This window comes from Leopardus geoffroyi, chromosome D3 (assembly GCF_018350155.1).
Source record: "Leopardus geoffroyi isolate Oge1 chromosome D3, O.geoffroyi_Oge1_pat1.0, whole genome shotgun sequence".
Lineage (NCBI taxonomy): Eukaryota > Metazoa > Chordata > Mammalia > Carnivora > Felidae > Leopardus > Leopardus geoffroyi.
Genome location: NC_059339.1, coordinates 94,061,083 through 94,073,300, shown reverse-complemented (window position 1 = coordinate 94,073,300; position 12,218 = coordinate 94,061,083). Strand labels below are relative to the sequence as shown.

Genomic DNA, 12,218 nt, shown 5'->3' with positions numbered 1-12,218 from the left:
TGTCCCTTGTGATGGGCCCCCCACCAGCTCCCAGGCTGTCTGGACCTCAAAGGAAGTTTAATGGACCGATCCCTGTATTCCCTGACCCGGTTACAAGAGCACTATGGGTGGGGTTCCCCGGGCGTCCCAGTCGGGTGAGCGGCCGACCCTTGATTTGGGCTCAGCTCAGGATCCCAGGGCCGCGACATCGAGCCCCACATCGGGCTCTGTGGTGAGCATGCGAGCCTGCCCGGGATTCTTTCTCCCTCCCTCTGCCCTTCCTCAACTCGTTTTCACTCTCTCTCAGAAGGAAATTTTTAAAAATTAAAAAAAAAAAAAAAAAAAAAAAAGTAAAACGGTGCATCCACAGTTTAAGAGTTGGGGCACCCGGCTGGCTCAGTGAGTGCAGTGAACACCTCTCCACTTTGTAGTCGTCACTTTGAGCCTCTTGTTGGGGGCAGAGATTCCTTAAAAAATTAAAAATAAACCTAAAAAAGAGAGAAGGTTGAGCCCACAATTGAGCTAACATTTGTCGGCAAGAAGGTAATTGAAGAGTTAAAAAACAAATCCTACCAAACAGCCGAGCAGGACTGGGCCTCCCCCGCCCCCCCCCCCCAGCAGGTGCCTGGGCCCCAGGTTCTGACTGCACAGCCGGTGGAGGCGTGAGGGGGGTCACAGGCGGGTTCTGGGTGAAACGGCGGGTGGGGGCGCGGCCGGTCTGACCGGTGTGCCCCCGGGAGCGCAGTCTTCTAGAAGGATCTGGAAGAGACCAGGAGGAGCAGACAATGGGCCTGGGCTGTGGAACTGCCGAGGGGACTTTATGTAAACCAAACACTGTCAATAAACATGAGTCAATGAGAAAAGAAAAAGCAAAAAGCCTCATTAAAAAAAAAAAAAAGACTCACCTAAAACACAACTTTCCCTAATTAAACAAATTACAGACGGAAAGCCGCATGCCTGACCTTCGTGAGGGCCCCACAACGGCGGGGCTGGGCGCTGGATGATGGAGGTATCTCTGCCGGGGCAAAAACACATCAAGGGAGACGTCCCTGCTTGCCGCGCCCGGGGGCTCCCGCCTGCTCCCCACTCCGTTTGGGTTGAGGACCCACCTAAGCCGTATTCAAATCTGCGTTACTTAGCGATTCAGTGAAAATGTTTGCAGTAACTTTCTTAGCAACCCTGAGATGTTCGGGCTGATTCATGTCGCGTCAGGTGCCGCCGAGGCGCTCAACACCCATTAGGGTCACTTTCTGCCGCTGCTTCTGGGACCTGGCCGTCTGCCAACGAGCGTTCAGTAACCTGCAGAGCGGGGGAGCGCGAAAGACAGCGCCCGGGTCTGAGCGAGCATCGTGGGGACCTTCAGAAGGCTCCACACGCGAGAGTGACGGCGGTGTGGCCCGTCCTCTGAGGACACGCACCGCCCCTCCGCCGTCCGCACTGGAGTCCCAGCCCCACGCAGGTGCGTGTCCCCGAGGAGGGACGCCCGGGTGGGACGGGGGCCGCCCCCAGGCTTCTCCGGCGCCCGGACTTGTCAGAACTATTTCCTCCCGTTCTGAGAAAGAATCTATTTCAGAACCAGACAATTTTGTCACTTCCGAACCACCACCAGAAAAGTATATCCATGTGTGTCTCGTGTTGAAGCCAACGGCCTCTGGGCATCATCCCGGCCACCGGCCTGGCCCTGCCGGCCCGTCCCCTGCAGGCGGCGACGGGCGGGGCACGGACCCCTCGTCCTTCGCAGAATGATGCTCTCCGTTTCCAGGAACCACCCCCCCCCCCCCGCTTGGCATCTGCTGGGGCCTGACCGCAGGACACGGGGCTGGACAGAGGACCGCACACCCGTGACGCCCGGTCCTGTCCTCCAAGACGCCCGACCAGACCTTCTCGCCAAGGCCCCACGGCCACCAGGCAGCAAGACGGCAATTTCCCAGGGGATGGAAACAGAGCAAAACAAAACCGAAACACACTCCACGCGAGAGCCTGCCGCCCGGCCCTGTTTCCTGAGCACACAGAGGCGGCGCCACAGCGGCCCAGGCCCGGCGGCCGCGGGGCACACGCGGAACCGCGAGGAAGCCCCGGGGCCCCACAGCCTACCCGGGAAGGCCTCGCACCGACACCGCCACCTGCCCCAAGGTGCCCCGCCCCCCCAGCCTTCTGCGGCCTCCTCACGGCGGCAGCGCCCCTGTCCCCGGGCCACACGGGCGCCCCGCACACCTCTTGTCCCTCAGGCCCTCACCTTCTCGTTCCCTGTCTTCAAGGAATTGTCATTATTAGCTGCAGTCTTCCTCTGACAAAGGCCCCGAATGAAAACACCCTCGTGCCAGTAACTATCCTGACGGAACATCCCGGAACCTCGGGACAAAGTGCAGACGGTGGGCCGCCCACATTGAATGCAGGGGCGCCTGTCCCGCAAGCGGAGGGTCCCCCCTGAGGCCCCCTGAGGGTGCAGGACCCACACTCACCGAGCCCCCAGCACCAGAGACCCCGGGTCTCTTCCTGCCACCGCCACCTTCCTGACAACGGACTTAGGAATAAAGGTCCCTGCAGACAGGTCTCCTTTCTGTGTGCACTGGGACACACCACCCTCGGCACCCGGCACCGCGCCCGCCAGCCTGGAGGCCCGGAGGAGGAGGAGGCTCTTCTGCCGGGGACACTCCAGCCCGGGCCCACAGGCCTGGCCGACTTCCTCCCGAGTTGCCACAGCGACAGCACCGCAGCTCGGGGCCAAAATAACTTAGGAGCCGGGCTCCGGCCCCGGGTGGGAAGCAGGGCGGTGCCCGCCTCCGGGCCGACGCGGCAGCTCCGTCCTGAGCCTGAGAAAGGGGCCCCGCCAGCCTTCTGGGGGGCGCTGGGGCCGCCAGAGATGGGATGGGGGGGGGGTGGGGTGGGGTGCGGGGACCCTGTGAGCACAAGCACCCCTCCTGTTCAGTGGGGGCAAATGGTTCTAAACGTTCTAAACGTGCTCTCTCCCTTCCCTCAACAAACGGTGACTACTTGGGCCTGCCGAGCGTCCTGGGGACAAGGAACTCCGTGCGCCCCAGCCCTTCAAGCGCCAGGCGAGACGGAAGCCGTGTGCATGCCTCCTGCCCAACGGGAGCACGAGGCGACGAGAGTGACGGGGGTGGAGGCCCACCACCCACGACTCCTCAGGGTGGGGGATGCCGCTAAGGCGGGGGGAGCCGTGACAGAGACCTGGTCTGTGCCCCCGCGCCCCCGCGGCCGAGCGCCCGTCTCCGTGTGCCCGGCGGCCCGTCAGGCCGCGTTACCGGGCCTCACAGCCCAGCGCAGGGGCAGCTACCCGTTCACAGAGTTACATCCAGGCTCGTTCCAGAACGGACATGAAGCCACTTCTATCACCCAGTAAAGGCTGGAGAAGTTAACGTAACCGCTTACTCTAACACCGTGATATTTTAACATTTAATAATTATGATACGTCAATTATTCAGAACAAAGAGGAGGGACTTCATTAAATAACGGCCAAAACCCGGAAGCAATCACCGATGTCCTTCAGCAGGTGATGGATAAATAAACGGGTCCATCCGGACAAGGGACTATTACCCAGCACCAGAAAGAATCAGCACCACTAGCCACGAAGAGACACGGAGGAAACCGGAACGCGCATCACCGAGTGGAAGAAGCTGGTCTGAAAAGGCTACATCCTGTATGACTCCCACTGGAAGACATTCTGGAAAAAGCACAACTACGGAGACAGTACAGACCAGCGGCCACCAGGAGCTGGAGGAGAAGGAGCCCACGGGGCGTCTGGGGCCGTGCAAGGCCCCCGTGGGGTGCAGGAACGTTGCCTGCGCGTCCTCGTGTGCCAGTGCTCTGTGAGGTAGGGTCACGGTGCACACGTGTCCTCGTACGTGTGTCCAGGCCCACGGAGCATGCACCGCCGAGAGCGCCGCCTACCATCCACTGTGGACTGTGGGTGAGGATACAGGTCCAGCACAGTAACAGGTGCCCTCTCGGGGCAGGTGTTAAATGACAGGGCAGCTGAGGCGGGGCGGGACGGGGCGGGGGGGGGGGGGGGGTCTAGGGGAAATCTCTCCACCTTCCTCTCCTTCAGCCCTGAAGCTAAAAGCGCTCTTAAAAGACAGTCTTAGTAAAATGCAAACAAAACAAAACAAAACACGAGTATCTCTCTCAAATATACGTTAAAAGAGGAACGTTTCCTACACTTCTTTCTAACACGTGATGATGCGAAGGAGGCCTTTCCTTCTCTGCCTGGCCTCCTCTGCCCAGAGCTATCTCCAAGTTGCTCGGGACCGCCCAGCCCCAAAGCCTGGTGAATGCTGGGCCCCAGGTGCCGCCACCCTGGAAGGCTTCCCGCAGGAGACTTTCCCTGGATCGTCCTCCCCTGGGAGCCCGGGGGCTGGGGCACAGCTGAGCTGAGGATTAAAAGCAGCCTCATGAAGGTTCCCGGCTCAGGGTCGGCTCTGAGTGTGGAGCAGACATTCTGGGAGGCACAGGGAGGCGGCGAGGTCCTCCCCAGCTCTGGAAGCCCCCAACCACAGAAGCCACATGGGGTCTGTGCCCCCCAGCCTTCCGGCACAGCAGCACCCCCGAGGGCCCAGTGGTGGGAGGACAGTGCTGGGAGGCCCTGCCCAGGATGGGCCTTTACACCACGGTGGGGGGGGGGGGGAGTCACAGGCACGGCCCCCACTTTCACCTTGTGCCTCTTGGCAAAGACACTTGCTGAGTGCCTGAAACCGGTGGCTGGAAATTCGCCAGACTCAGGGAAGAAAGTGAAGACGGCCCCAGGGACCACGGCCCTTCCAGACCCAGCCTCTCCTGAACTGCCTTGGCTCCCACTGACCCCGGAGGCCTGGAGACCCACAGCCGTGGAAGACGAAAACGGGGTGCAGATGACAAAATTCAGGCCGCCTCTGCCTGGTTGCAACGTTTATTCTTTAAAAACGAACAGGACGTTGCAGTTTTTAAAGGAGGGGTGGTGAGCGGCGTGGAAAATATTATACAATCATCGCAGAAATGCCGTCCCATCAGCGCCAAGAGCTGCCTTCAGCCTCCTCGCTTTAGCGCCACGTGGGCAGGCCAGAACGGAGAGGTGAGGGGCCCGGCTCTGGGGGTCCTGCACCCGCCTCCCCCCCCCCCCCAGCCCTCCCGCCCCGCAGACAGCGCCTGCCACCAGGAGCTGGCTGTGAACATTCAACAGCTCAGCTCGAGTTCTGACTCTGACTCAAGAGCATCCACTCCGGGAGGCTGGAGGTTTCGTTTATTTGTTTGTTTAACTGAAACCTTTCTTTTTGCAGAGGAGAAAATGAAAGAGACAAAGGCTCCCGCTCTTGAGGGCAGACTCACTTAACGCTTCCTCCCTTCCTCCGGGAGGGGCCGGGGCCTCCGGGGCGCTCAGGGACAGGTCTGGAGGGGCTCCATGGCCCCCTGCCCTCTGGCAATGGCCGCTCACCACCTGTCCCTCGACAGTGTCCAAGTCCAGGGCCTCGGACACTCGTGTCCCCTGGCAGAAGCAGCACACCCCCACCCTGGAGAAGCCGCCTCTCCAGCATGAGTGCCCGAGAGACCCCACAGTGTGCCCCGCAGGCAGGAGGCCTGATGCTCTCCCTGTGGCCACTTGGCGACATGGCCTGTCCCACCCTCCCACAACTCCCCACTAAACTGGGTCTCGGCGCCCTAGGGGCAGGATGGGGGCCCCAGGCACACCCCCCAGGCCAGCCCTCCTGACTTCAGTCGGGTTCCTGCGCCCCCACCCCAGCCCTGCACCGCCAGGGTCCTGCACCTGCGGCCTCGCACCCCGAAACACAGCACTGGAGGCCCCCGCACCTCCGGCCCCTGCGCCCCTCGCCCACGCCCCCTCCGCAGGCCCCGCGCGGACCCACCTGGGGCAGCGACGGCGCCTTCGTCGCTCTGGTTAAACTCGAAAAGGAAATCGAAGTCGAACTCCTGGTCCTCCTCCAGCCCCGTCATGTTGGGATGGGCCAGGTCGGGGTTGGGGTCCTTATCCGGGCTCGGGGCCCAGGGTCTGGGGTCAAGGTGCGGGGCCGCTCAGGTAGGGGTCTGGGGTCGGGGGTCAAGGTCCGGTCAGGGTCGGGTGGGGGGGGGGGGCGGTGGCGGTCCCGGTCTAGGATTGGGAGGGAGGGGGGCGGGGCCCTGGCCCCGATCCGGGCCGGGCCGGGGTCGGTCGGGGTCGGGGCCGGGGTCGCGGCCTGGCTCGGGGCCGCGGCCGCGGGCACCTGTGGTCGCGCCGCCCGGGGCTCGGCTGCGCCCGGCGCTGGGCCGCGCGTCCTCGGGTAACGTGACTCCCGCCCGCGCCCCTCCCCCGCGCCCGCCCCCGCGCCCCTCCCCCGCCCCCCCGCCGTTTCCGGGTTGACATAAACAAGCCGCTCGCCGGCCGCCGGCTTCCGAGTTTTAAATAAACTCCCGGGGCAGCCGGGGCGCACGCGGCTCCCTCGTGTCCCCCGCCCCCCGCCCGCGTCCGGGGGTCCACGTGCGCCCCGGCCAGACCCCCCGCGGCCCGCGCCCGACGGGCTGGGGGCGGGGGGGGCGGGGCGCGGGCGGAGAGCGGGCGTCTGGGACCCCCGCCCCCCGCCCGCGGACCCGCCGGGTCCCAGGGGGCGAGAGGGCGCCGCTCCCAGGCACCGAGTGGCCCAAAGATGGAAAACTGCGTGCCACCGAGACGGGAGACTGCGTCCCGCCTGCTAAATTTGTGTAAAAGTTTAAAAAAGAAAAAAAAATCTCTCAAACTGCCGGAGCCTCGTCTGGAGCGAGGATTTGGTTGCTGCCTGAGTCTACAACATGCACGTCCTGCCAGAGGCCGGCGCTCGCCTCAGTGCGGATGCAGTCCACTGGATAGCTGTGCTCGCTTTCTAACCCGCCTGCCCCTTGGACAGGCAGCGGGGGGTGCACCATCTCTCAGCCCCCGTGGCTAAATCACCCGCAAATGCCAAGGAACCGTGCGGGTTTCCGCAGGGACCGGAAACGCCCTCCCGTACAGCGGGAGGCTCTGCTGTGGCCCGCAGGCTGCGCACATCTACGCGCCGCTGGCTGGCACACAGCAGCCCTTTTGTGCTGTGGCGTCTTCCTCACAGGCTCGTGCCCACCTGCCACCTAGCTTCGTTGCAACACCGTTTGCTTCAGTCCTGCAACTTCTTAAAACACACGTGCACACTCCTACGCGTCCACAAGTAACTGCAAAGCTTTCAAAGGTTCAGTGTGGGGGGACTGAAACCCAAGGCTAGGACACAGCAGCCGGGCACAGCAAATGTAATGTACAAGGCAGGTCTGGGCACCATTGTCTCCTACGTCTTTGCTTCAGCCGTCCGTTCTGACTGTCCCCAGTGTCTCAGCGCCACGCACAACTGGCATCTGCAAGAACACGCGAACTTTACAGGAGAGTGAGCGTCAGCCACGGAGAAGGACGCGTCCAAGAGAGGGAGGGCGGGACCGCAGCCACTGCTGCTGGTCTGCTAAGGAAGGAGCGCCCTCCTTTCTGCCCTGCAGGCCCTTTGCCCTGGGGGTACTGCTTTTTCCGGAAGCAAATAAGCTGCAAATCACGTGACCCCCCCCCCCCCCCATGATTCTCTCCCCTGACCCTTTTCAAAATGCCTGGTTTTCTCCAGTGATAAACTATAGTTCACTTTGGCCTGATTTAGTTTCTAATAATAGTGCTCACTTTGAGATGCATGTTGGAGGGTTGTTTTGTTTTAGTTCGCTTTTTTTGCTGACCTTCGGGCAAATGGAAGTCTGTTTCTGTTGAGAAGCCGCAACATTTCATTTTCTTTCCAGCTGTTCTCTCTGCAGCCACCTAGTCCCCACCAAAAATGCACACACAACAGCCCTTGTCATCTGTTTAGACGAAAACTTTTTGGTCGACCGTTCGACCACTTTCAGAGAAAGTGGGTTCGCACTTCCGCACGCACACGGGTGCCCACCAGCTTCCCACCTGGGCCCCCGGACCAGGACTCAGCCCTGCCCTGCCTAAGGCTGAGCTCCCCGCCGCCCCCCACCTAGTTTCGGATCCCCAAGCAAAGCCACCACCCGGGGAGGCCAGGCTTTTCAACGCTCCCCTTACCAGCACCCCCCTCCCGGTGAGTGCCTTTCAACTGGTGGATGGTGTGGAGCTATTTGCCAACTCAGCAGACACTCCTGTCCTGATGCAAATGTTTAGCTTGGCGTGCAGTCTCTGAGGCTGCGGGTGTGGGAGCACAGAGCTCCAGCCCTGGGTGTGATAGAGCAGGGCCTCTCCTAATCTGGATTAGGAAACTGCGCGGCCGGCTCGAAGTTAAGTGTCGGGAGAACAGAGCGAGCTTTGTTCTGTTCCGGAGAGCCCCGGGGGCATTCCGTGTGGAGCAACCTCGGAATGGGTGGGTGGGTGGCTACCTACCAGGCCTTGCATTGCCCTGCGCTCTCCACGCGGAAAAACAAGCACCAGGCCTTCAGAAACAACAGGCCTAATGAGCTTCAGCCCAGATGCTCATTAAACTGGAGGGAAGTGCCGGGGAATCACGCAGATTCTCACAGGGGCAGCTGACGCCTTAGTCAGGCCTTGGGGAGGGGACAGATCACGCGTCCTCCAGCGCTCGCTCGGCTGGGCAGGCGTCGACCTGCAGCAAACGGAGCGCCTGTCGTACCCTCAGCCTGTCTCCCTGAAGGACTCGACCACGCTTTCTAGCTGCCTCGCCTCGCAGTTCTCACAACATACACTGATATTCACCTAGTCCAGAGGCCTCGCGGCACCTGGCCTGCTGTCTTTTCTGCAGAGGCCCTTTGTCAAATGCAGGAAACAGGAAGAATCCCCACCCCCCCCCCCCATGGCTTTTTTCCCTGTGAAAGAAGAGAGGTTGTTGCAGGATGGGCCACCGGCCGTTCAAGTGAAGACACTCCGAAAACGGTGTCCCAGAATCCAACAGCAAAACCTCAGCACGCTTTTTAGAAACTGTTCCAATAGCGAGAGCTTGGCCCATAACCATCACCTGGTATTTACATTTAAACAGCCCCTCAACTGGGACGAAATGGTAAGAAACGCACGTCTTCCTCCACCACACAAAACACCCGGCAAATAATTGATCGATCTCCTTTTGATGAGCGAATCCGACTGGCCTGGGCTCCTCTCTGTTAAACAACGTAGGTTCTCGAAGCTGGCGAGAACGCGGCTGGAAGTCTGCTCTGCAAATGCCGCAGGAAAGTTCTGGTCCTCGGAAGCACGTCCGCCCCCAAAGCTCACTACCAAGTCTGCCCGCTGTCTTGAAATAATTTAAATAAACATCGGGCGCTCCTAAGGCCTTTGGAAGGTGTCTCCCGGTTCCCAGGGTGCAATCGCCCTCCCGATGCCCCGGCAGGATGCCGGTCACCCCGGTGGGAGGCCGTTTTCAGACACCTGCGGGAGCACAGCCGGTGGGCGCTCCAGGCCGCCCGGCTGGAGGTGGTGGCGCTTCTAAGGGCAGCGGGCCAAGGGGACTCCGCGAGACTCCCTGTCGGGAGCGGAGTCGCCATCACCAGGCTTCATTCACTTTCCGCACTTTCGGGACTATAAACAAGCGGCCTGAAACTTGGCGGTCCCTTTTCAAACTATCCTGAATCCTTTTCTACGGTTGGAACTCGCCCTCTACGAGGTTGCAAAATGTTCTGAATTAGGGGCTGTGTCCAGACAGCGCGTTTGATGCCTGGAGTCCTGCGGGTCGAGCCACCGGCGAGGCAGAGCCGGGGCGGGGGGCGGGGGGCGAGACGGCGCCCGCCACCGGCGGGGCTCGCGGAGCGGCGCAGACCCCCACCTCACGCCGCGTGGCTGCTCTCCCAGGCCGCAGGGTGGCCTTGCCCCCGCCGGGGACGAAACCGGCCGAACTTCGTTCCCAAAGAAACCTCCTGGCTCGGTCGCGAGGCGTCTCCTGCGGTGGCGACGGCCCTAACCTCGCCCGGTCCCCGGACCGCCTGCGTCTGAACGCAGTTTGTGCAGCGGCTCCGCCGCGAGGCTGCGCTCAGCGCTGGAGGAGAGGAGACACCTATTGGCAGGAAGGCGCGCTCGAGACCAGGGCTGCTCCGGGGAAACACCAGGGGGACACCGCTTCCCAAGCCGCGCCGCGCCGCGCCGCGCGCCCCGCCGCCCGCGCCCCTCCCGGCGGCGGCGGACCCGGGCCCGGCCCGCTCGCCGCTCCCGGGCCGGGACCCCGGGGGGCGCGGGGGGGAGGGGGGGCGGCGGCCTCGCCGGCTTACCTTCCTCCGCCGACTTCATGGTGCCGCCGGAGGGCGGCGCGGGCCCCAAAGTTTCTCCGCTCCCGCAGACTGCAGCCGGAGGCCCGAGTGGAAACTTGGAAGGGACTGGAAAACTGGTACTTGGCATCCACGCGGCGGCGGCGGCGGCGGCGGCGGCGGGGAGCAGGAGGAGCGGGAGGAGGAGCGGGAGGCGCTCGGCGCGGCCGCCCCGGCCGGGTCTCCCGGGAAGGCAGGGACCTCTCCCCCGGCTCAGCGCCGCCCGCCCCGGACAAATGTCATTGGGGGGCGTGTGCGCGCGTGGCGGGCCGAGCCGCGGCCCTGGGGCCCGAGCTGCGTGGCGGGGTGGCGGGGTGGCGGGGGCTCGGCGGTGTGCTCCCGCGCCCCGGTGCCCGCGCCCGGCCGCCCGACCCGGCGCGGTGACTGTGCCGGCGAGTTCGGAGTCCTCTGAGTGTCGCTCTGACGCAGGGCCGCGCTCTGCCTCCTGCCTTTTTAAAGCTGGAAAACACCTCCCCCGCCTCCCCGCCGGCCCGGCCGCTCCCGCGCCCCCTCCCTGCCGTGACATCACGCCCCCGCCCGAGCCGGCGCAGGGCCCGGAGGACAAGTCGCCGAGCTCCTGCCCTCCCCGCGCCGCCGGGCCCGCTGCTCGCCGGGCCCGCGGGGCGCACGGGGGGCGGGCAGGGGCGCACGGCCCCGGAGGGGGCGCGCCGGGGGCGGGCAGGGGCGCCCGCGGAGGGCCGGGGCGCACGGGGGGTGTCGGCGGGGGCGCCCGTGGAGGGCGGGGGCGCACCGGGTGAGACCCGGGCGCACCCGAAGAACGAGCCGGCCGGGACGCCGGGGTCCAGCCCGTGTCCTAAGGGAGTCACACTCTGCTTTAAAGAGGGGGCGGAGGGAGCGGAGACGAGGGGGCCGAGAGCGCCCTGCATGCTGAAGTCATTATGTAAAGTCGCAGGCTTCCCCCGCTGTGGAAATTTGGAAAAGCGCTTCCATTGGCAGGCCCGAGAAAGGAAATTCCCATCCCGCTAAATTACTAACAGATTGCACGGCAGTCCCGGGACGTGGACTTATTGTCATTTTACTCTGTAAATATCTGAGCGACCCAGATTGCCTGCCGCGTGAGCTAGCTGGGGGAGGGGGGGGGGTCCCGGAGAACCCGGGCACAGCCCCCACGCCCGCCCCCGGGCTCCCAGCCGCCCCGGGAGGGACTTTGGGGTTCCAGCCGAGGGGGAGGGGTCTGAGCCCGGGAGCTGGTTTCGGGAAGGCCCCTCGAAGCCGCCGGTTCACTTTACAGTTTCTTCTCACCCCCCCCCCCCCGCCCCGCCTCTCCTCGGCGCGGCTCAGCTGCCAAAACCGGACCGTATTTTCGTGTTGGCCTTGGATGGAAGGGGTTGGGGCGTCAGGGCGGTTAAAACGTCTGGTGTATAAAAATCATAAATCTGCTGCACGACACCCTTATGTGGTTTCAAATAACCCCAAAAGCAAAGTTGTGTCTGCCGCGCGGACTCAGGAGGCCTGCAGGCAGCGGACGCCCCACAAGCCTCCAGGGCCTGGACCCGGGGGGGGGGGGGCGGTGCAACTTTTGCCCCAACCGGTGAGTTTCGCTGGCTAATCGGTGCCCGACGGAAGCCGTCACCACCGCCGTCTGTTGGGTTATCCAGCCCGTTGGGGACAGAACTGAAATCCCTCTTTCCACCCACTCTTCGGTCAGGCGGCCGCGCGCCCGCGGGTGTCTGCGTGGCTGTCAGGACACTTCCCAGGTGCCCCTACCTGGAGATCTGCCCCCACGCGGTGAACTGGGCCTGGCACGTGTCTTGGTGCCCCAGGGCCGGGGAGAAGGTGACGCGGGGGAGGGGGGGAGGATAGTATGGCTTAGGGCCGGGGGGGGGGGACCCCTCGAGGATGCTGAAGCTGGGGGCACCCCATCAGGATGCCCCGAGGCTGGGGGGACCCCGCGAAGACTCTGAGGCTGGGAGGGGGAGGGGCGCGCATCCTGCGTGGGAGGCCGCCAGGGGGCGCCAGGGCCTCACAGCCCTTGCCCCTCCCTCACCCCGCCC

The 12,218-nt window shown here is 63.7% G+C and overlaps 1 protein-coding gene across 10 annotated transcripts in view; it reads right to left on the bottom strand.

The window, feature by feature from the left end:
• The window catches only part of NFATC1 (nuclear factor of activated T cells 1), a 106,373-nt gene extending 95,585 nt beyond the window's left edge, over positions 1–10,788 (bottom strand). For 2 of the 10 annotated variants that reach the window (XM_045458015.1, XM_045458014.1), the window contains exon 1: positions 10,168–10,777. In XM_045458015.1, coding sequence (XP_045313971.1) covers positions 10,168–10,729 — 562 coding nt within the window. In that variant the 5' untranslated portion in view covers positions 10,730–10,777. Of the gene's footprint in view, positions 1–5,837; positions 6,252–10,167 lie in introns of those variants that run through there. The other 8 variants (XM_045458016.1, XM_045458017.1, XR_006707607.1 and 5 more) reach the window with 7 other exon arrangements.
• Positions 10,789–12,218: the final 1,430 nt, after the last annotated feature.